Source organism: Bufo gargarizans, chromosome 2 (genome assembly GCF_014858855.1).
Source record: "Bufo gargarizans isolate SCDJY-AF-19 chromosome 2, ASM1485885v1, whole genome shotgun sequence".
NCBI classification, from domain to species: domain Eukaryota; kingdom Metazoa; phylum Chordata; class Amphibia; order Anura; family Bufonidae; genus Bufo; species Bufo gargarizans.
Genome location: NC_058081.1, coordinates 630,874,226 through 630,899,383, shown reverse-complemented (window position 1 = coordinate 630,899,383; position 25,158 = coordinate 630,874,226). Strand labels below are relative to the sequence as shown.

Below are 25,158 nucleotides of genomic sequence, written 5' to 3'. Positions count from 1 at the left end.
GTTTCACAAAGATGGCAGTGGGGTGAATGTCTCCGAGCCTGAACTCACTTCATCTGCTGCAGACAGTGGTGAGGCAAGGGTCAAGCTGCTGTGAAGATAAGCAGGAAAGGACAGAAGTAAAGCTGGTCATTTGACTTCTTCAGGAGTGCAGAGAAGCTTGGGATGCCCTGCAATTCTGTGCTGCTGATGTGGATAATTATTAGTAAGGAAGGGGATGTATAAACGACGTGTCCCACCGTATACGTTACAGCCTTCTGTCGGTTACACGTTAGGGTTCCTCCTGGCGTATACCTCTGACTGAAGGCTCTAAACATTATGTGAACCCAGCCTTACCTGTTCTGGTGCTACCAAGTTTCCTTCTTTATACGGTATATATGCTACATCACAGATGTCAAACTTATGACCCTCCAGCTGTTGCAAAACTACAACACTGAGCGTGCCCTAATAGCTGTAGAACGTCCAGGCATGATGGGAGTTGTAGTTTTGCAACAGCTGGAGGACCACCAGTTTAATATCCCTGCGCTATATTATTCACTGCATGCTGCATATACCATGTATTTCACTGACTTTATCTATATGGCCACATTACTAAGCCAGTCACCATCTATGAAGCTTTGAGAAGGTCTGGGGGACATGCGAGTCTGCTTTGCTTCCTATGACCATATCCCTGTGTAAAAATGCATACACATCAATGGAGTGAACCAACCAATGTCATACATCTAATATACAAAGCTGAGTGTGTGTGTGTGTATGTCCGCTAAAGGAATCCGCACCGTCGCATTTACAATCACGAAATTTGGCACACAGGTACATCAGGTGTCGGGGAAGCTCGCTAGGACGTATCGTTCCTGAGATATTCCCCAAAAAATTCTTTAGCCAATAGAAGCCTGGTCACATGACCACATGATCAGCCAATAGAAGCTCGCAGGCCGTTAGCCTCCACATACACAGTTTTACTCCTGGTTTCCATAACAACCCAGCCATTTTTCTTCACTGCTGTAGGTCAGCTTTAAAGGAAATCTGTCTCCACCAGGGCCGTTTCTAGGGGCGGGCGGGACGGGCGGCCGCCCGGGGCGCTGTCAGAAGCAGGGGGCGCCCGTTGAGGTAAAAAATAAATAAAAAAATTTGGTTATGTAGGTAAAGGTTCGGGCGGCCGGCCGGCGGCGCCCCTCATGCTGAGCCTCCTGAGCGGCCGGCTCAGTGCTGCGCAGCCTGCCTGCGCTGCAGACTGCTGAGTTGTTAATGTAGCGTGGCCGAGCTCTGTTCGGTCCGGCCGCGGTACAGGAGCATTTGTTTCCTGTACCCGGCCGGACTGAAAGGAAGTGCACACTAAGTGAGCACTTCCTGTCAGCCGGGTACAGGAAACAAAAGCTCCTGTACCGCGGAGCAAACAGAGCTCGGCCACGCTACATTAGAGGTGACATTGACAAGGGGAAGGAAATGAGAGTGACAAGGTGGGGGGGAGTAGAATGAGAGTGACAAGGTGGGGGGGGGGAGTAGAATGAGAGTGACAAGGGGGTGGGGGGAGTAGAATGAGAGTGACAAGGGGGGTGGGGGGAGTAGAATGAGAGTGACAAGGGGGGTGGGAGAAGAGAGTGACAAGGGGGGTGGGAGAAGAGAGTGACAAGGGAGGGGGGAGAAGAGAGTGACAAGGGAGGGGGGAAGAAGAGAGTGACAAGGGAGGGGGAGAAGAGAGTGACAAGGGAGGGGGAGAAGAGAGTGACAAGGGAGGGGGGAGAAGAGAGTGACAAGGGAGGGGGGAGAAGAGAGTGACAAGGGAGGGGGGAGAAGAGAGTGACAAGGGAGGGGGGAGAAGAGAGTGACAAGGGAGGGGGGAGAAGAGAGTGGACAAGGGAGAGGGGAGAAGAGGAAGGAGGGAGAAGAGAGTGACAAGGGAGGGGGAGAAGAGAGTGACAAGGGAGGGGGGAGAAGAGGTGACAAGGGAGGGGGAGAATGAGAGTGACAAGGGAGGGGGGAGAAGAGAGTGACAAGGGAGGGGGGGAGAAGAGAGTGACAAGGGAGGGGGGAGAAGAGAGTGACAAGGGAGGGGGGAGAAGAGAGTGACAAGGGAGGGGGGAGAAGAGAGTGACAAGGGAGGGGGAGAAGAGAGTGACAAGGGAGGGGGGAGAAGAGAGTGACAAGGGAGGGGGGAGAAGAGAGTTGACAAGGGAGGGGGGAGAAGAGAGTGACAAGGGAGGGGGGAGAAGAGAGTGACAAGGGAGGGGGGAGAAGAGAGTGACAAGGGAGGGGGGAGAAGAGAGTGACAAGGGAGGGGGAGAAGAGAGTGACAAGGGAGGGGGAGAAGAGAGTGACAAGGGAGGGGGGAGAAGAGAGTGACAAGGGAGGGGGGAGAAGAGAGTGACAAGGGAGGGGGGAGAAGAGAGTGACAAGGGAGGGGGGAGAAGAGAGTGACAAGGGAGGGGGGAGAAGAGAGTGACAAGGGAGGGGGGAGAAGAGAGTGACAAGGGAGGGGGGGAGAAGAGAGTGACAAGGGAGGGGGGAGAAGAGAGTGACAAGGGAGGGGGGGAGAAGAGAGTGACAAGGGAGTGGGGGAGAAGAGAGTGACAAGGGAGGGGGGGAGAAGAGAGTGACAAGGGAGTCCGCAGAGCCAGACCAAGAGCCAGACTGCAGCCAGAGACCAGATCATCTAATTGTCCTGGTGGTAAGTAGACAATGCAATATGTGTATTATTTAATTGTTTAGTTATTAATACTACATTTTGCGGACCGCACATTGCCGGCACTAAGAGAATATGCCTATTCTTGTCCGTTATTGGGGACAAGAATAGGACATGTACTATTTTTTTTCAGGATCGGAATTGCGGATCCGGGTCCGCAATTCCGGATCTGATAAGGGGGGGGGGGCGTCAATTTTTATCTTGCCTAGGGCGGCAAAAATCCTTGCACCGGCCCTGGTCAGAAGGGGGGCGCCGGCAGGGGCGCCCTCTTGTCGTTTCTCGGCCGTGCGCCCTGGCTCCCTCCCTCTGACATCTCTTCTGACCTGCGCCCGAGTGCCGAGTCCTCTCACTCTTCAGACAGTGCGGGCGGCACTTACTGACGTCACGCGCCTGATCCTCCCACTAGGCGGCGCAGGCGCGTGACATACAGTGAGTGAGTGAGCGCCGCACTGCCAGCCTGTTACCGCCCGCCCTGAGCCCCTGAGCAGTGCTGATGCCTGCTGTGAGGCGAGTGATGGTCTGGGGGGGCATTAATTACAATGGGGGGATGGGGGTTATTACAATGGGGGGGGGGCATTAATTACAATGGGGGGAATTAATTACAATGGGGGGGCCACTGTGGGAGACATGAAAATGGGGGCCACTGTCACTGTGGGGGACATTAAGTTTAATAAGGATCACTATGGACATTATTTAGAATGGAGGCTGCTGTTGGTGTCATTACTCATTATAACTGTATAATGTCTGATAGGCCTAGTCCTGAGCTGAGTTATATTACCCTGCCCATGCCCTGTATAATAATGTACCCATCCCTGATACCCCTTAGTTATATTACCCCGCTGGAGTAATATAACTAAGGGGTATCAGGGTACATTATTATACAGGGCAGGGTAATATAACTCAGGACTAGGCCTATCAGACATTATACAGTTATAATGACATCCACAGCAGCCTCCATTCTAAATAATGTCCATAGTGATCCTTATTAAAAATAATGTCCCCCCACAGGCAGGCAGTGCGGGCGGCGGCGCTCACTCACTGTACCTCACGCACTGCGTGACGTACAGTGAGTGAGGTGAGCACCGCCGCCCGCACTGCCTGCCTGTTACCGCCCGCCCGGAGCAGTGCTGAGAAAGAAGCCTGCTGTGAGTGAGAGCCTGAGTCTATGGGACAGTGGGTCACTGTGACCGTCCGTGCAATGTGGTTCCACATTTTTTACAATGGGGAGACACTTATTTCATCGAGCAGTTGTGGGGGGGGGGGGGGGGAGTTTTTTTGACACTCGCCCTGAGAGAAATTTTACCTAGAAACTGCACTGGTCACCACGATAATCGCTATTGAAGTAAAGCCATGGCCTAATAGCACTTAGTACCTTATTTCCAGACGTGCCTTTATTCCAGCAATAGACATTTTTATCCTCTGAAAATCCAGTTTATTTGGTATGCAAATGAGCCAGTAAGGTGCCCAGAGGGGCGTCACTCTTGCAGGAAGAAGCCCAGACACGCCCCCTGCCACAATGTGTCCACCCTCAAAAGACTAACTTAAAACCACACCCCAGGTCCGGCTAAGCCACACCCCTGCTCTGGTTAGGCCACACCCATCCCACTTCTCAGCAAACCGGGATTGAAAAAAATTAAGGTAAAAATCAACTTGTTAGCTGCAGGGGTGGGAGGGAGGGTGAGCTCACACTCAAACAGCACTGTAAAGATCACTGTTAAGGGGGCAGGATGCTGTGGAGGTCTTTGTTAAGGGGGCAGGGAACAGTGGAGATCACAGTTAAGGGGATGGTCCACTATGCAGGTCAGTGTTAAGGGAGGGGTGCTGTAGGGGTCACTGTTAAGGGGGTGAAATATTGTGGAAATCACTGTTAAGGAGACGGGATACTGTAGGGGTCACTAATAAAGGGGAGGCCGCTGTGGATATTACTGTTAAGGGAGCAGACCACTGTGGAGGTCACTGTTAAATGGGCGGGCACTGTGGAGGTCACTGTTAAGGGAGGAGGGGACTGTGGAGGCCACTATTAAAGGGGCAGTGGGGTACTGTGAGGTCACTGTTAAGGAAGCTGGGAACAGTGAAGGTCACTGTTAAGGGAGCGGGGTACTGTGGCAGTCACTGTTAAAGGGGCAGTCGCTCTGGAGGTCTCTGTTAAGGGGGCCTGGAATGGTGGAGGTCAAAGTTAAGGGGATTGTAACCTATGGACAGTGTTAAGGGGCGGGTACTGTAGAGGTCACTGTTAAGGGGTGGGCCCCTGTGGAGATCATTGTCAAGGGGGTGGGGTGCTGTAAAGGTCAAAGTTAAGGGGGCGGGCTGCAGTGGAGGTCCTATTTTAGGGGGGTTGGGAACTGTGGAGGTCACTGTTAAGGGAGCGGGTACTGTAAATGTTACTGCTATGGGGGATACTGTCGATATTTTTTTAACAACGCACACAAACATTAAATGAAATAGATAAAATATACCCGTGTGAAGCCGTGTCCTTCTGCTAGTCAGTGTATAAAAAGAAAACAGTCTACATAGGGTCTACTGGTACTTTGTCTAATAGGATTCTCCACCAATCTAACCAGGTCAAGACGAGGATCTGAATGCACTGCTATGGGTTTTGTTGGCCGGCCCAGATGATTCAGATATACCTCCTCTGCTGATTCCCTGGTTCCTCCTCCGCTTGACTGGTAAACAAGCGCATTAATCCGAAGCCGCACGATGACTCCTGCTTCATCCCATCTCGTCTTCTGGTTATGGAAATGACTTCCACCACGACGACAATTCCAGAGTCATTCAGTGATGTGTGGAAATACACAATCTGAAAGAGAAGGGAAAGAGGACAACTTATTTTATTTAGTTGCACCCTCGTGCATGCGCGGATTTATCAGTTCACCCAAAAATAAGTCCAACTGTGAAAAGTAGAGAGTTAAAATTACACTAAGCATAGCAGGATGAGACTTGTAGTTCTACAAATGGCTGCGAGTCTGGGCTGGTCTGGTACTGCTCCCTAGAAGTAGGTCTTCAGCAGCGGGTTAATTAAAGGGATATTAACATTTGGATTTATCATTTAATGATCGGTGGGTGACCGACTTGTATGACCCCCTACCAATCTTGAGGACGCACTACTGGTTCAGCGCTGCATTCCCTTCACAGTCTCTTCCTGCACAATGATGTACCGGCCACCCACTGCGCAGGGCACTGTAATACGGATCCAGTCCATCCTCAAGATATTTGCTTGAAGTCAGGACTGTGAAGTCAGTAAGGGTACTTTCACACTTGCGTTTTGCTTTTCCAGCACTGAGTTCCATCAAAAGGGCTCAATGCCGGAAAAGAACTGATCAGGAATATCCCCATGCATTCTGAATGGAGAGCAATCCATTCAGGATGTCTTCAGTTCAGTCTTTTTGTCTGATCAGGCAAAAGATAAAACCGCAGCATGCTACGGTTTTATCTCCGGCCAAAAAAACTGAAGACTTGCCTGAATGCTTCCATAGGAGTGTATTAGTGCCGGATCCGGCATTCAAAATACCGGACCCGTCCTTCCGGTCTGCGCATCCCCAGACAGAAAAAAAGTTAAAAAAATTAAATGCTGCATCCATTTTGCCGTATGACACCGGAAAGACGGATCCGGCATTTCAATGCATTTTTCTGACTGATCAGGCATTTTTAAGACTAATCAGGATCCTGATCAGTCTTACAAATGCCATCAGAACTGCTTGCCAGCGACGGAACTGCTTGCCGGATCACTCTGCCGCAAGTGTGAAAGTAGCCTTAGCCAAAATCTGACCCCGACTTCTGCTTTTTATCACACTCTGACTCTTTCATAAAGTAATAATGAATTTACTGTAGTAGAATGGTAACATTGGGCTACTTAGCTAGAACAAACCATATTTGTTGGAATACAATTTCAGAAATTCTGTACATTTTCTAAATTCCTAGGAGTAAATATGTAATGCACTTTGCATTTATTAACTGGAAAACACTGCTATAGATGTAATAATTGTAAGAAATCTATGAATTTGTTGTCAGAATTTTTTTTAAAAATCTATATATGTACATCCTGGAAATGCAGAGAATCATGTGCAGGTCTAAATGGGAATAAAACTGTCTGGGAATAAGTAACTTTTCTCATGTGCCACAGCCTGCCTTTGCTATGGAAAGATTCATATGCGCTTACCTGTTCTCTGCATCTCTGGTCCTGCGCACTTGGCTCCTACGCCTCTTCCATTCCGCAGCTTGCTTACCTCCTCTCCAGATTGATAATCTTCTGCTCCACTACAGCCAAAGACTGGATTCAGCAGTAATGTGTCCACAACAGACACATCGCCACTGAAGCCAGTTATTGGCTGCAGCAGAGCAGATGTTCATGTCAGGGATGAATTAAAGAAGCAGCGGACCAGAAGAGGCACACACTGGAACCGGCATGCAGGAATAGAGTGGCAGGAAGCAAGTAAGTATGAATCTTTTCATAGCGGAGGCAGGCTCCGGGCACCTGTGAAATGTTACTTATTCCCAAACAAAATCTTTAATGCTGCCTTCCGGTTCTGTCTAGCAGTTCTGAGATATATGTGGGCATGCCCAAGAGTATACTTCCTCCTCTGGTCTTCACTACTGATCATGTGCAGCACAGTCTCAGGCATTGTAATTAAGGCCCGTGGAGCAGCATGAAGATACCTAGTATAAAATCTGATGTGTCTTGTATGTAGGAAGACCCACCTGTTGAAAAACCTCGCAGGACTTTGTCAAGGAAAATAGCAATGCCGCTAAAGATTTTTTACACAGATCACGTACACTTCACTTCAGGAGGAATGGCAAGTCTGGTCGGGGTGATCGCAGCATACCGTACAGGAGAGGGTTATTTCAGATGCTCTGTCCTCTATTTTTGATTCTTTATTCCATTTTTCATTTTTTTATCATATCCCTGTATACACTGCATGTGGTTTAGTCTGGCGAGCACCGTGGGATTGGTCGACTAGGATATAAAGCCTGGGTGATACGATTTTTACATGTTACCTACACTCTGTGGCATCTGTGTGCCCACAAGAGGAGATCCCTCTCGGGTAAGATGGCGGCTCAGTAACCCTAGTGATGTCTCTGCATGGACCGCGGTTTCCGTGGTCATGACGGGACTTCACCTGGATAGGACACATGGACACCCTGTTTCTAAGGGTGCCCTTGTCTTTCTGAGCTGCGCATACCCGATTTAATGTGGGTTGGATGCGCTACACTGAGTGACATGGCATATGGGCATCTCTCCATAAAGTAAGATGGCGCCGATAGTAAGTTTTTGCTTACTGAGCATGCTCCTGGAGATAGACGTCCAGGCTCAGGAAGATGACGCTGGAGCTATGTCTGAGCGCCGGCTTGGTCTGACGACACCGGACGCCTCCTGCCTCCTGCGCAATGAACAGTAAACAACGCCGAGTAGCGGCATGATATGAATCACCTTGCTTCTTAGGTATGTCTGCATGATCACCCCTCCTCTCTGCTCCTTCCCCCTGTAAGATATATCAGATCAAAGCGCACTGATCGATCAGTTCGGTGGTTCTGACTGACACTTTTGTTATTTACTATAGTCACATTGTATATGACATGTATGATACATGTGTCTTCTTATTTGATCTGCACTTTCATTACTTATTAATACGATATGTTTACATTGTTTTACACATGATTGTCACGATCTGTAACACACCCACTGGGTGGAGTGTGATCACATGTTGGATATGCAAATTGATTCACCTGTATATAATGCTGTGATTTGAGTTGCATCTTTGCTTGAAAAAGGCTCAAGTGTAGAGCCGAAACGTTGCACCACCTGGGTGAATAAAGCTTATTTTTATCCATTGGAGTGCCGCCCGTTTTTCTGGATTTACACATTGGGGTAAGAAGCCTATTCCCCCTGGGACGTGCACCCTAAACTTAGTCTTTGTTTGCACCAGTGCCGCCATTTTCCTTGAACTATATATATATTATACACACACACACACACACACACGGCCTCTCAAGTAGGTAAATCAAATACCTTGTCTTGATAAAACTCATTTCTTCCTAAACACAATGACGATGTAGAACATAAAGCTACATAATTTAGAGCTTGCGCAGCAATGAAAATGTGACTAAGTGTGGAAAATTTCAATGAAATATCGCCCCATTTCCCATTATGCATTCATTCAGGAATACTAGGAAGACGCATTACAAATAAATCTTGACATTTAAAAACACAGCTGCCCCGGAGCTACATTAATTCCTTCTCATTTTAAAATCATCTTCACATATTCCCAGATCAGAGATTCATTTGATCACGTCGTGGTGGCGGACTGACCGGTTATTGCATGCAGAAAATCCTACCTCCATTACCCATACACAGTATGAAGCAGGAAAATCACAGTGGATGCTCGGATGCTGTTCTTGCGGCATCGCTCCCAGAACATAGACTAATGGGTTAAAATAGTACACAGTTGAAAAAAATGACTGTATAAAAAAAAAATGCAATTGTTAGCCAGCTTAGAAGTAGAAAGGTTGCAGTCCCAAAAGGGTTCTCTGTGGTTTTGCAGAAGGAAGATTGGTTCACAACGACTTACCATTCTGCTGCGCTGCCGTTTCTGCAATCTGGGCTCTGCTGATGTGGCTGCGGGCTCATCCATTGGGGTCTTGGTCGGATCGGCTCCTGTGTCTTCCTGTTCAGCTGCATGACGTACAGTGGGATGCGAAAGTTTGGGCAACCTTGTTAATCGTCATGATTTTCCTGTATAAATCGTTGGTTGTTACGATAAAAAATGTCAGTTAAATATATCATATAGGAGACACGCACAGTGATATTTGAGAAGTGAAATGAAGTTTATTGGATTTACAGAAAGTGTGCTATAATTGTTTAAACAAAATTAGGCAGGTGCATAAATTTGGGCACCACAAAAAAGAAATGATATCAATATTTTGTAGATCCTCCTTTTGCAAAAATGACAGCCTCTAAACGCTTCCTGTAGGTTCCAATGACAGTCTGGATTCTGGTTGAAGGTATTTTGGACCATTCCTCTTTACAAAACATCTTTAGTTCATTCAGGTTTGATGGCTTCCGAGCATGGACAGCTCTCTTTAAGTCACACCACAGATTTTCAATTATATTCGGGTATGGGGACTGAGATGGCCATTCCAGAACGTTGTACTTGTTCCTCTGCATAAATGCCTTAGTGGATTTTGAGCAGTGTTTAGGGTCGTTGTCTTGTTGAAAGATCCAGCCCCGGCGCAGCATCAGCTTTGTCACTGATTGCTGGACATTGGTCTCCAGAATCTGCTGATACTGAGTGGAATCCATGCGTCCCTCAACTTTGACCAGATTCCCAGTCCCTGCACTGGCCACACAGCCCCACAGCATGATGGAGCCACCACCATATTTTACTGTAGGTAGCAGGTGTTTTTCCTGGAATGCTGTGTTCTTTTTCCTCCATGCATAACGCCCCTTGTTATGGCCAAATAACTCAATTTTCGTTTCATCAGTCCACAGCACCTTATTCTAAAATGAAGCTGGCTTGTCCAAATGTGCTGTAGCCCACCTCAAGTGGCACTTTTTGTGCTGTGGGCGGAGAAAAGGCTTCCTCTGCATCCCTCTCGCCTACAGCATCTCCTTGTGTAAAGTGCGCCGAATGGTTGAACGATGCACAGTGACTCCATCTGCAGCAAGATGATGTTGTAGGTCTTTGGTGCTGGTCTGTGCGTTGACTCTGACTGTTCTCACGATTTATCGCTTCTGTCTATCCGAGATTTTTCTTGGTCTGCCACTTCGAGCATTAACTTGAACTGAGCCTCTGGTCTTCCATTTCCTCAATATGTTCCTAACTGTGGAAACAGACAGCTGGAATCTCTGAGACAGCTTTCTGTATCCTTCCCCTAAACCATGATGGTGAACAATCTTTGTCTTCAGGTCATTTGAGAGTTGTTTTGAGACCCCCATGTTGCTACTCTTCAGAGAAAATTAAAAGAGGGAAACTTACAATTGACCCCCTTAAATACTCTTTCTCATAATTGGATTCACCTGTGTATGGAGGTCAGGGGTCACTGAGCTTACCAAGCCAATTTGAGTTCCAATAATTAGTTCTAAAGGTCAATAAAATGACGACAGTGCCCAAATTTATGCACCTGCCTAATTTTGTTTAAACAATTATAGCAAACTTTCTGTAAATCCAATAAACTTCATTTCATTCCTCAAATATCACTGTGTGTGTCTCCTATATGAGATATTTAACTGACATTTTTTATCGTAACAACCAACGATTTATAAAGGAAAATCATGACGATTAACAAGGTTGCCCAAACTTTTGCATCCCACTGTATATGTATTTGAACAGCAGGACACAGGAGCATAGATGGTCATGGATGTGCCAGTGGGAAGACCCTTTTATGGTACAACCACAAGGCATGACATTTCCACTGCGGATAGGTCATCAGTATCTGATCAGCGGGGGTCTGATCGATGGACCCCCATCTATCAGCCCTGTACTTATTCAGGGCCCCTGTGTGAGAATCTCTGGGCATTGTCTGGCTCAGAGGATGCACTACATTTTTTCTGGAAGAGTAGAAATACTCCTCGTTCCATTTTTGAGGAGTATTGAATACCGAATATTGAGTACTGAATATACCTGTCCCTAGGAGATGTGCGCAGACCCCTGGCATAACTGGGGCTCCTCAGTTATTTTGCATATTACCCTTTCCCAGTGAGCTCTGCACTTTGGATTGTTGTGTTGAGACTGTTAAATAAGGCAGTATTTTTTAGAGCTGGTCTCCCCAGGATCAGCTGTGGTTTTGTTTCATCTTTTGTAGCAAACAGGGGTTCACTCAAAAGGTAATAAACCCCTGAGTGGCACTGGCTGGGATAAATAAGCCCCTGGGTGGCACTGGCTTGGATTAATACGCCCCTGGGTGGCACTGGCTAGGATTAATAAGCCCCTGGGTGGCACTGGCTAGGATTAATAAGCCCCTGGGTGGCTCTGGCTAGGATTAATAAGCCCCTGGGTGGCTCTGGCTAGGATTAATAAGCCCCTGGGTGGCTCTGGCTAGGATTATTAAGCCCCTGGGTGGCACTGGCTAGGATTATTAAGCCCCTGGGAGACACTAGCTAGGATTGACAAGCCATTGGGTGGCACTGGCTAGGGTTAATAAGCCCCTGAGTTGCACTATCTAGGGTTAATAAGCCCCTTCTCATACCCGGAGACGACTTCAGACCATAGAAATTAGGACTGCACGACTTCTATGAAGCTTGTACAGGCATTATTGCCATCTCTGGTATGGCTGACTCCGCACCTGTGCCTGCATCACTCCGGCCCAAACCGTAGATATGCCCGAAGAGGGTACGTCCAGACATGGCAAGTCTAGAAAATCAGCAATGGATCTGGCCAATATCTGGTACCAAATTCAGCCGATTTCGTTGTGAAAACGCTGTGGATCTGCCGCATATCTCACTGCCTGCAACTGCAAAAGGTTAAAATCTGCGACCGATATCTGCACCATAAACTGACATGATACAGAATTAAAATCCGCACCGTGTGCCAAGGAAGGTATGCCAGGACTCCGATGCAGATTTTTTTAAACCTCATACACTTCCCTGCTATTGTACATCGCTGCAGATTTGCCACAGGCAAATCCATGGAGGCAAAACCGCAGCATTTACGCCAAATATGGCCATCCCTGAATTCTGCACAAAAGACAGTCCTCTAACTTTTATAAAAGCAGAAATTCTCCATAAACATAAAAACCCTTCTGAAGAAACAATAGCTGGCAGCGTGGTCGTCAGTGGGCGTCAGAACTCCCCGATCACGTTATCACTACGCCCGGTGGATTATCATCATTGCTCCCCATTTGCCTGAGAATCGGTGACATTCAAACCACATATTCCCTTATCTCCATCTGACATTTTTCTTCCATGACGGGATAAACAGATTTCTGAATCATTGAAGGCACTCTCGTCCTCGCTGCATTTAGCACACCATTTAGCAGTGGTACTCAGTTTTCATTTTTCATCAGAACAGGCATAATGAAAATGATGCAGAGAATGGCGCACATGCTGCGAGATCCTGATAGATAGAGAAGGGGGAGGATTTCAATAAGGTAATAAAAACAAAGCACAAGCATCGTCTTTATTACAGATGTATACCACAAGTCAGCACAGAAATACCGTAAATAGTCTCCTCTCTGCTCTGGGACACAAATGTCTATAGGGGGCAGTATTATAGTAGTTTTATTCTTATACATAGGGTGCAGCATTATAGTAGTTGTTATATTCTTGTACATAGGGAGCAGTATTATAGTAGTTATATTCTTGTACATAGGAGGCAGTATTATAGTAGTTATATTCTTGTACATATGGACAGTATTATATTAGTTATATTATTGTACATAGGGACAGTATTACAGTAGTTATATTCCTGTACATAGGGACAGTATTATAGTAGTTTATATTCTTGTACATAGGGAGCAGTATAATAGCAGTTATATTCTTGCAAATAGGAGGCAGTATTATAGTAGTTATATTCTTGTAAATAGGATGCATTATTATATTAGTTATATTATTGTACATAGGGTGCAGTATTATAGTAGTTATATTCCTGTACATAGGAGGCAGCATTATAGTAATTATATTCCTGTACACTGTCACGAGGGTGCCACGACCTATCGCTGACCCTGTTGTGCCTGGGTTCAGAAGGTCATAGCGGGTGGCTACTCACTCAGTTTCAAGAGATCACTCCATGACCTAGTGGTGGGAATGGATTCCGGTCCAGGTTTTCCTGCTTAGGTTTGCGACCCTTTTTGTCACTGTTAGGAATTTGCAGCTTTTCCTTTCAGCTGTTCTCTGTCAGCCACTCCCAGCTACTATATATTCTCCCTTTCTGCTTCCCTTGTTGCCAGAGATAGACCATCCTTCCAGGTTATTTATTCTGACCTCAGGTGGTGTAGCTGTGGAGCTGCTGGAGCTGTTGGAACCAGTTCAGTTGGATCTCTGGTTCTCTCCAGCTTGTTTCCTACTATTTGTTGTCCCCCTTCTGGGATTATATGTTGTATTTGTATTGTTTGTCCTTTCCCTGTTTTTACCTTAGGTGTTAGTGGTGAGGACTAGTGGTCCCACCGATCTACTCACTACCTAGGGCTCCTTTCAGGGTAAGCCAGGGACGAGGCACGTGATCGGTGTACGGGTGAGCAACCTGTCTAGGGACATCAGGGTAGCCAGGTGCCAGTGTTAGGTGAGTTAGGGGTCACCACTCCTCCCACTCCCTTGTGTTAGGGCACCTGGTCTCCCTTCCCTCTGCGCCGCACGTCTGGCACCTGCCATACCAGACATGATATACACAGGGAGCAGTATTATAGTTATATTTTTGTACATAGGAGGCAGTATTATAGTAGATATATTCTTGTACACCGGGAGCAGTATTATAGTAGTTATATTTTTGTACATAGGAAGCCGTATTATAGTAGATATATTCTTGTACACAGGGAGGCAGTATTATAGTAGATATATTCTTGTACACAGGAGGCAGTATTATAGATGTTATATTTCTGTACACAGGGAGCAGTATTATAGTAGTTATATTTTTGTACATAGGAGGCAGTGTTATAGTAGTTATATTCTTGTACATAGGGAGCAGTATTATAGTAGTTATATTCTTGTACATAGGAGGCAGTAGTATAGTACTTATATTATTTAAATTCTGTTCCCTTTGAATATTACCATTCTGCTATTGTTACCATCTCCCTTGTAATGTAGTACCCATTCCCCATTCTGTTGATTAGATCACATTCCTGAGTGATCTCAGAGAAATGCATGCTGCACACTGGAGAAGGGGCTAACATGTTTAAATTCTGTGACACACTTACATTCGGGGAACTCTATTGAAGACTTAATTCTAGGTAGGATGTAAGTATTGATTTACCCTATGTCTTGTACACCGTGGGGTTTCGTCCATGTGCTACGACATGGCAACTGGAGTGCCACCCCATATTGCATGGCCAGTGATTATTTACTTTTTACTATTCTGTATGTGATGTCTCTGTTTTATCTTATAATTTATTCACTTAGTAAATATATATATTCACTTAGGCTGCTTAAGCTTATTCATTCTCAAATCTTTTCAATTCAAGTTACGTTACAAATTATATTCTTGAACATAGGAGCAGCATTAAAGTAGCTATATTCTCAAACTTAGGGAGCAGTATTACAGTAGCTTTATTCATATTGGACAATACAATATCTGTATATATTATGGTATTTTAAACCTATTTAGTCCTGAAAAGCAAACATGACTCCTTATGCAGCGACGCATCCTCTTTTCTCACAATTCTGCATAATAAAGAGGTCGGAGTTGTTAGTTACACAGTTCTGCATTCCTACCATGTAATGCATTTTATCTATAAATATCATGTATCACAGTCCACAGTAATAACCTCCCAAAGTTAATGCTCCTTTTTTTCAATCTTATTAAAAGACAAAACAAACACGTTCAGAGGATCATCGGAGCCGGATAGCGCCCGAGCACAAATATCTCCTCTCCAATATCAACAAACTGACGCTTTGAAATCGCCTTGAAAGGACGAATTCTGGTTGAATAGTCGTTTCTGTCACATCACAGCATGACATTTGATCCGGTAACTCCCTGTGGAGCTCATTAAGGATAATAATGATGTTTTTTTGCAATTAAAGTAGCAATACAGGGTGACGGGCTAGTTAGCAGGCATTGCTTAGTGCCGCCAGAAAGCTTGGGCACCTTTGCTGCAGGGAGGATTCAATCCACTGGCTCGCCTAATACTGGTGTAACATTAGAAAAAGAGAATAAGAAATAAAGAAAAATGTAAAAAACAGCGAGCAGGCTGAATAAACTAAAACTGCCTCTTAGCTGAGGTCACTGGCAGTCCTTTACTAAATGTGTTTACTGGCGTACAAAACCTGCAAACAGCATAATACGGAATGATTTGCAGGTTTTTTTAGATTCTACGCCACCCACGGGCAGAGCTTAGCTGAAGGCGTTGGCCCACCGCAACTTCACATATAATTTACACAAGAAAACTGCAGTAAATTATAACTGGAATGTATTCAGCTCCTAACGCAGTTTCTGACACACGGACAAATAGAGGTATGTCTGGGTTCAGCTCTGAACCCGGACAACCCCTTTAAGGAGCAAAGAGGGACTTGCATCCAAATGAAGGACTGTCCCTCCAAGAGAGGGGCACTTAGGAGGTGATGCTGCCACTAGCACTCACTGCATGGGACGGTAAAATGTTCAGTCTGTAGAAAGGGATCCCCACCATTCTCGTTAGGAGTATTAGATGTTTGACAGGCGATGTCTCATAAGTTTTGGTAAATCTAGATTTTTAGATTTTACTTTCAAAGTGGTTTTCCAGGACTGTTGTATTAACCTATTCTTGGGATAGGCCATCGATATCAGGTAAGTGGTGGTGTCAGGACTTGAACCCTCACCTATAAGGTGTTTGAACCTGTTACTCTGCCTTGGAACAGCACAGCGCCATAGACTGGGAAGTGGCCATAAGTGGTACTGTAGCACTGCTCCCGTTCACCTACCAGGCCCGCAAACAATGTTTTTATACATCTATGTAGTATGACAACTACTTCTTCTACAATTAAAGTGATATGCATTGTCAAAATGATTAGACAGACTATGTTTTTTCTTAAAATCTAGAGAAACAGCCATCTGAATCTGCAGTATATGGCGGTGTAGCCTGCAGATGACCATTTTAATACCTCTCGGCAGACCAGCCTGCTCCCAGCTATGAACCATCTCTGCCCATTAGAGCTATAAGAACACTTGTATCGGGGACTGTAATCAACTTAAGTGTAAAAGAAAGAAGCAAACAAATGAAAAGCGGAAAATCTGTGCAGAAAGCAGCCATAAATATTAAACAATCTGGGTTCCCGCTCTCCCAGCTGCCAGCATCGAGCTGCACTCGAGAACGGTGAGCACACTTTATATGTATGCATGTATATTGAAAACTGCTTCCACTCAGGCAACAGCCAGATCTCATGAATTAGGAGTGTCAGTAGAATGACAGGGAACGGCACTGCTGAACGTATGATATTAATCCAGCATAACAACCTAGATGCTAAATTCTGCATGGAGCGCTGCTGCCATCTAGCGGCCACTGTCTAGAATGCGCATGGGAAACAGGAATGTTTCCTGAAAATAAGGGAAAGCTAAGGGTACTTTTACACTGGCGTTTTTCTTTTCCGGCACTGAGTTCCGTCAAAAGGGCTCAATGCCGGAAAAGAACTGATCAGGTATATCCCTATGCATCCTGAATGGAGCGCACATTCGTTTTGATTGATCAGGCAAAAGATAAAACCGCAGCATGCTACAGTTTTATCTCCGACCAAAAAACTGAAGACTTGCCTGAATGCCGTCATTTTTTTCCATAGGAACGTATTGGTGCCAGATCCGGCAAAATACAGGAATGCCGGATCCGTCCTTCCGGTCTGAGCATGTGCACACCGAAAAAAAGGTGAAAAAAATAAATGCCGGATCCGTTTTGCCAGATGACACGAGAAAGACGGATCCGGCATTTCAATGCATTTTTCTGACTGATCAGAATCGGCGATCGCCGCAAACCGCAGGTCAATTCAGACCTGCGGTTTGCAGCGTTAATGAGTGAGCGGGCGGCGATTGCAGTGGCTATCGGGTCCCCATGCTGCTGTGACGGGGACCCGATAGCAGGGAAGGCAGCGCGATGCCTTCCTTAGGCACTGTGCTGCCTTTTGGTGAAGAGCCTGTGAGATCCAGCCCCCTGGATCTCACAGGCAGGAAGCTGTATGAGTTATACACACTATATTACTCATACAGCCAATTTATTCCAATACAGAAGTATTGGAATGCGTTGTAAAGGGGATCAGACCCCCAAAAGTTGAAGTCCCAAAGTGGGACATAAAATTAAGTGAAAAAAAAGTGTTGAAAAAATAAAGTTTTCCTTCCAAAAAAATTAAGTTTCAAGAAGAAAAAATAAATAAAACGTAATTTTCCCCAAATAAAGTTCAAAACGGTGTGAAAAAAAAGCCATTTTTTGTCACCTTACATTACAAAAAGTGTAATAGCAAGCGATCAAAAAGTCATATGCACCCCAAAATAGTGCCAATAAAGCCATCATCTCATCCTGAAAAAAATGAGCCCCTACACAAGACAGTCGCCCAAAAAATAAATAAAACTATGGCTTTCAGAATGTGGAGACACTAAATAATAATAAAAATAAAAAAATGTTTGGTATTGTCGCGTCCGTCACAACCTGCTCTATAAAAATACCACATAATCTAACCTGTCAGATGAATGTTGTAAATAACAAAAAATAAAAAACGGTGCTAAAAGAGCGGGGCGGGCAGAACAGGGGACCTGGGCGGAATACAGGGTCAGTGGACGGAGCCTCTAGGTGCTGATTTTACGCCCACATAGCACCTAGAGGCTCATTAGCATATTATAAAAGTGCTTTTTTTTTTTATTAAAAAAACGGCTGCAGGGGCTAATGTTAGAAACATACAGTTATGTAGTGCTGACATAGGCGCATCGCTAATGTCAGTCAGCTACATAACAGTATTTCTGGTGGTAGAAGCCCTTTAAGGGGATGGGCTGCTGTGGAGGTCCCATTTTAAGAAGGGTGGGGCCGGGGCACAGTGGAGTTCACTGCTAAGGGAACAGGGGACACTATTGAAGGGGCAGCTGCTGTGGAGGTCACTGTTAAAGGGGCGGGCACTGTGGAGGTTACTGTTAAAGGGGCAGGCACTGTGGAGGTCACAGTTAAAGGGGCAGGCACTGTGGAGGTCACAGTTAAAGGGGCAGGCTGCTGTGAAGGACAAATTTAAGGGGATGGGCTGCTGTGGGGGTCCACCGACTGTCCTAATCCAACCGGACAAAGCTCGAGAGGATCCTCAAAGAATAGCAGAAAATCCCCAAATCCAGGTGTAAACCTTGTGGCATCATACCCAAGAAGACTGGAGGCTGCAATCACTGCCAAATGGGCTTCAACTAAGTCCTGAGTAAAGGGTCTGAAAACTTATGTCAATGCAAGATTTTAGTTTTTTCCTTTTCAATAAATTAGCAAGGATTTCTAACATTGTGTTTTCGCTTTCTCATTATGGAGGACTGAGCGCAGAATGATGGGGGAAACTTGCAATTTTTTTTTTTATTTTAGCACAAGACTGCAACACAAAATGGGAAAATCAGCATAGCAGCGGTGCTGTAAATGTACGGTGGGTGGTGGCAAAGGGTAGCCGCCATTACTGGATAGTCATTTAGCTTTCCCTAAAGTCTGCAGCGTTATAAACTGTTAATTCCTGCCTAAATATGTGTCAGAAGTTACTGTAGTTCTGGAATTGTATTCCTTAGCCAGAAAGCTCAGGCAAACAGTGTTATAGCTGGCAAGCAGATAGGGGACACTGTGCTATATAGGGGGGAATGAAGATGGAGGCTGGGTTAACAGGACTCACCTCCACTAGAATACCATGGAGGTGAGCCATGTTTAGTGTGTATGTTAGGAAAACATTGGTCACCTCCGTGGTATTACATTATCCTGACGGAGACCAGTGTGTCATTTTGGCCTTCATGTGACTTTATATAACAAGTATGGAAATGCATGGGATAGCGGAATATCCTGGGCTACTCCATACAATCGTTTCCAGGGAAGAAAAAAACATGTTAAACATACAGATTGTTTTACCATCCTGACGAAAATGTCAAATGTCTAACTTATATGGCCCTCAATGTAATAATAAAGAACATATAGTATATGCATAACTTAATCGCCCCCAATATCCGCCCCCCATACTGCCTCTCTGAGCCTCACCTCCAGTCTGATCACAGGCTGCAGCGGTGACTGTTTAGGACATGTACGCTACCTTGGCTGAAACACAATTGGATTAGTAGAACTACAGGTACCAGCACTCTGCTAGTCAATTGCACAAAGATATAAGCAAACACTGAAAGAATAAATACTTGGTGGTCATACTTGCTGCAAATGCAGCTAGAAGCTCTTTGCAAATACAATTGATCAAAAATATTTCGGGCCCATCTACCAGTCGACGGGTGGCTCCCCCTGGTGGTGAGATTGACCCGTGCACCACCAGCCCATTTACCATGTGCTTTTAATTAGATAGCTTGTACAGCTGTATTCTACTCAGCCCATACTGCAGGCTCACAGCCTGGGAGAGGCATGCGTAGGATACAGCTTGGTACTACTTTGCCCAGATTGTAGGCTGTAAGCCCAGGAGAGGCATGTTAGAGTAGGACCCATCTGATTAGAAGCTACCTTGTCGACTGGTAGATGGGCCCGAAATATTTTTGATCAATTATATTCGCAAAGAGCTTCTAGCTGCATTTGCAGCAAGTATGACCACCAAGTATTTATTCTTTCAGTGTTTGCTTATATCTTTGTGCAATTGACTAGCAGAGTGCTGTTACCTGTAGTTCTACTAATCCAATTGTGTTTAGGACATGTGACTGCTGCAGCCAATCACCGACCTCACTGGCTGCAGTGGTCATGTGCCATATACAGTTACTGCTACAGACTGGAGCTGCGGCACTGGACATGGCAGGGGAGGGAGTGGCGAGTACATGCTCTTATTATTTTAATATATTTAGGGTCACTAGGGAGGTTTTCATAAAAGAATGACAACACCTTTAATGGGCCCGAAGACCACTACAATAAATGACCAAAGGTAGTTGGGGACCTCTGCTCCTTACCTCATTGAAGAAAACTTTGGACGTTTGACCCGTGACCGTTTTCATTGGTTTTATGAAACTTTTCCAAGTTCTTCCAAAGAAATGGTGGTAGGTGATATCAAAGAAGGAAAGGCGCAGCTGATATTGTGCCTCTGAGCTTTCATCTGAAGCCGCCTATTAAAGGGAGAGGAACACAAAATCAGGGGGAGAAGCAATCAATGGTTTATTCCTACAGTAGAAGGGGCCAGTAAGGCTACTTTTCACACTGGCGTTTCTATTTTCCGGTATCGAGTTCTGTCATAGGGTCTCAATACCAGAAAAAAAACGCTTCCGTTTTGTCCCCATTCATTGTCAATGGGGAAAAAACGTAACTGAACAGAACGGAGTGCTCCAAAATGCATTCTGTTCCGTTCTCATATTAGAGAGTAAGCCGCAGGCTGCTGCGGTTTTCTTTCAATCATGGGATGCTGAGCAAAACGGATCAAACACTATCTGACACAATAGAAAACGGATAACGGATGCAGATGGTTGTATGATCAGTAACAGAAGCGTTTTTACTGAGCCCTGCCGGATCCAGCAAAAACGCTAGTGTGAAAGTAGCCTTAAATACTCATTTTTGCAGACGTATTGTAATAGAGCCGATTTTGTTATTGGGCATATTTGATGGTGACATCTTGATCTGTGATCAGACATTTTCCGCAGTACGGCAGAGCTATGCGCGGAGCCTGTACGATAGCATGCTACCCAAGGAGGGTCCATGTAGTACACACAACAGGATTTTATTTCTGTCATATTTGTATGGAAGAAATCAGAGGCGTGTGGAGGTCCAGTCCAACACCACACAACTCACAGCTTATACGGCTCTATAATATGGCGGCGTGCATAAGACGTAGGCCCCTTTCATGCGAGCGAGAATTCAGCAATGCGGGTGCAATGCGTGATGCGAACACATTGCGCCCGCACGGAATCCAGACCCATTCATTTAAATGGGTCTGTGTACAACTGTGGTGGTATTCACACATCGCTTTTGAGTTGCGTAAAAATCGCAGCATGTTCTATATTCTGCGATTTTCACACAACGCAGGCCCCATAGAAGTGAATGGGGCTGCGTGAGATGTTCACGGATGGTTGCTAAGAGATATTGTTTGTAAATAGGGCTGCAACGATCAATCGACAATATTCGATAACGGGATTCGTTGTCAACGAATCCCGTTATCGAATAATCGGCCGATTCGTTGCTATGCAGGCGGGAGCGGGCGGTCAGGCGCTATGCCTGCGGGTCCTTGAACTTTAGATCACCGCATCTTTATTACCTTACAATGAAGCTCCAGTAACAGGCAGAGCGGGCGGCGGCGTAAAGTCACTTACTCACGTGACGCGCAAGCTCCGCCTGCTTTATTCATAAAGTAGGTGGAGCAGGTGCATCACGTGAGTAAGGGATGTTACGCCGTCGCCCGCTCTGCCTGTTACTGGAGCTTCATTGTAAGGTAAAAGAAGATGCGCTGATTTAAAGTAAAAGTTACTGCCGGTTAAGGAATACTGCTGTGAGCGGCGGGGCCAGGGCTGTTATGGGGAGGGGGATCTGTGGATGGCACTGTTATGGGGGATCTGTGGATGGCACTGTTATGGGGAGGGGGATCTGTGGATGACACTGCTATTGGGGAGATCTGTGGATGGCGCTATTATGGGGAGATCTGTGGATGACACATATAGCATAAGATGCTTTATAGTGTCATCCATAGATCCCCCCATAGCATAGTCATCCACAGGTCCCCCCCATAACAGTGCCATCTACAGATCCCCTCCATAAGTGCCATCCACAGAACCCCTCCATAAGTGCCATCCACAGACCCCCCCCCATAACAGTGTCATCCACAGACCCCCCCCCCCCATAATAGTGCCATCCACAGATCCCCCATAATAGTGCCATTCACAATTTTTTTTAATATGGCCTTTGAACATAATTTTTCAAGTAAAATCATAAAAAAAAAATTTTTTTAGTCATTTTGGTGTTTTTTCCCGATTAATCAATGAAATTATCGACAACTAATAGATTATTCAAATAATAGTTAGCTGCAGCCCTATTTGTAAATGTTCTGTTTTTTTATCACGCGCGTGCAAAACGCAGTAAATCGCATTGCACCCGCACGGAAAAACTGAACGCATTCGCAAGCAAAACTGAATGGACTTGTTTGCTAAATCGCGCAGTTTTCACATAATCCAGACACGCTCATCTGCCCCTTAGAGGGGCTACCCAGGATAGTTTTTTTTTTTATTCCACCCCTCCCCGGTGGGCCTGTGAAGGAACCATACTTACCTGCTCCCAGCTGTTCAGTTCCAGCCCCTTCACTGTACTTCGATACCCGCCTGTAAACCACTGGCATGGACGAAGTCACATGCGCCGCAGGAGCCAATGACTGACACTGTCCGCAAGCAGCAAAGGGCTACACTTCACTTCTGAGGCCAGTCATTGGCTCCAGCGGCAAACATGACCCCTGTACATGCCAAAAGTTCACATTAAGATACTGAAGTTAAAGGGCATCTGTCAGCAGGTTTGTACCTATGACACCGGCTGACCTGTTACATGTGCACTTGGCAGCTGAGGGCATCTGTGTTGGTCCCATGTTCATATGCTGTGCCCACATTGCTGGGAAGAATGATGTTTTAATATATGCAAATTAATCCCTAGGAGCAATGGGGGCGTTGCTATTACACCTAGAGCCTCTGTTCTCTGTGCAACTGCTGCACCTTGATTGTCAGGACCAGGCGGTGTAAACGTCAAACTGCCTGGTCCTGTCAGAGTGCAGAGGGTGCGGCAGTTGTAGGAAGAGCAGAGCCTCCAGGTGTAACGGCAACGCCCCCGTTGCTCCTAGAGGCGGAGTAAAATAAAATTAAAATTTAAAAATAAAACTCAATCCTGGACAACTTCTCTAAAGGGGTTTTCAATGACGACTTATCGCAATCCACTGTTTGTTCACTTATGTACTCCCATTTACAAAAATGCTCCGATCTGCAGAGCCATCTCACGTGACCCCATTATGGCACTTCCTCTCATGCCGCAGATCACGTGACCTTTGCTCACTCATTACTTACCCCAATGATAATGTTATCAGCAATGACGTCACATACAGAGCCCCCCGCGTCCTCACAGACTGAGCATGAGCAGCCATCAACATGCATTTCTAGTGCCCGGTAGGAGGTTAATGGAGCTAGAGGAAGAGGTGAAGGGAATGACGCTCTGCCCACAGCAGGACAGAACATGCCAAAAACATACAAACCCCAGCAAAAGGGATGTTTATTTGACCATAAATCAGCTTTATGACTGTATGAGGGATTTCTCAAGTTCCATTATTTCTTTCAATGAGTCATCTCGGTGCACAAAAAAAAAATATATATATATATAAAATGACACATTCAGCTCTGCTGCATCTCTTCATGCACAGCAATCAAAAAATTTTTTAAAAGTACTTTATTAGAATACAAAATACTAAAGCAGAGGGGGCAGGGCTGCAGGTGGAGTACAGACGTAGGTCCCACAGACAGGACATCGCAAGTGATGAGTCTGAGCTGAAGCAGCAAGCTCCAAGGGCACAAGGTGTGCGCTGCGCTCTCCGACACACAGCTGCAAGCTCGCTGACATCACCAAACACGATGCCCTGCAGTAAACCAATAGGCTGAGCTGCTGCAGCGTCTCTTCTCCTTCAGACTCACACCATGAAATTGAACTGCACGTGTAACTAGTTTCATTCTCTGCTGGAAATCTGGTATTTTGTTAGCAAAAGTTATTTTATTTTCATTCTTAAGCTGCTCATTTTTGCTGTGATTTAAGCTTTTTTTTGGGTGTTTTTAATTTTTATTTTTGCAATCAAATGTTTTACTCCCCCCCCCCAAAAAAAAAGAGGTCATTCAAAACTGTGGAAAGAAAAAAGAAATGGTCCCAAAAGTGCCGTGTGTGAACGTACACACAGTATATCAAATATCTATTTCTTTGCTTTACCGGGCAGTCAGTATGGCCTCCGTTACGGCTGCTTTACCGGGCAGTCAGTATGGCCTCCGTTACGGCTGCTTTACCGGGCAGTCAGTATGGCCTCCGTTACGGCTGCTTTACCGGGCAGTCAGTATGGCCTCCGTTACGGCTGCTTTACCGGGCAGTCAGTATGGCCTCCGTTACGGCTGCTTTACCGGGCAGTCAGTATGGCCTCCGTTACGGCTGCTTTACCGGGCAGTCAGTATGGCCTCCGTTATGGCTGCTTTACCGGGCAGTCAGTATGGCCTCCGTTACGGCTGCTTTATGGTTTGTCATGCACCTTTTTCCAGAATGGCAAATCTCTAGACTTTGCACGATGTGGATGGAAAGTAATTTTGCAAAGGTATTTTATAGATGTCATCCACGTTAAAAGCACCAAATATCTTCATCTAAACCCACCCGTAAATCTGCATAAAAGACCCACAAAGCTATAGTTACATACTACAAAAAAAGACCTGCGCTGTGTCCATCAAGCTCAACCAGGGGATAGGAAAAGACGTGGATGAAGGGAAGGAGAGAGGATAAACGTTAGAATTTTGCTTCCCCTATTGACGGAGAGGAAAGAAACTACCCTTCATAAGGCATAAACCAATCTGTCCTAAAAGAGGTCCTGATCTCAAGTGGAGAAAAAACGAATACTAAATACTTAAAAAAAAAATATATATATATATATACTTACCTAATGGATCCCACTCCAGTCCCCGACCTCCTGGTGCAATCACTGGTGGAGTGTCTACAAAGAGTGTCCATGGCTCTGGAGGACCCGGCCCCTCCAGGTA

General features: G+C 45.7%; 1 protein-coding gene across 2 annotated transcripts in view; it reads right to left on the bottom strand.

Annotated features, from left to right (window-relative positions):
• NPHP4 (nephrocystin 4) overlaps positions 1–25,158 on the bottom strand; it is a 277,786-nt gene that overhangs the window by 223,045 nt on the left and 29,583 nt on the right. For both annotated transcript variants that reach the window (XM_044278368.1, XM_044278369.1), the window contains exons 3-4: positions 20,374–20,526; positions 5,305–5,474 (exon numbers count right to left, since the gene is read on the bottom strand). In XM_044278368.1, coding sequence (XP_044134303.1) covers positions 5,305–5,474; positions 20,374–20,526 — 323 coding nt within the window. The remainder of the gene's footprint in view (positions 1–5,304; positions 5,475–20,373; positions 20,527–25,158) is intronic.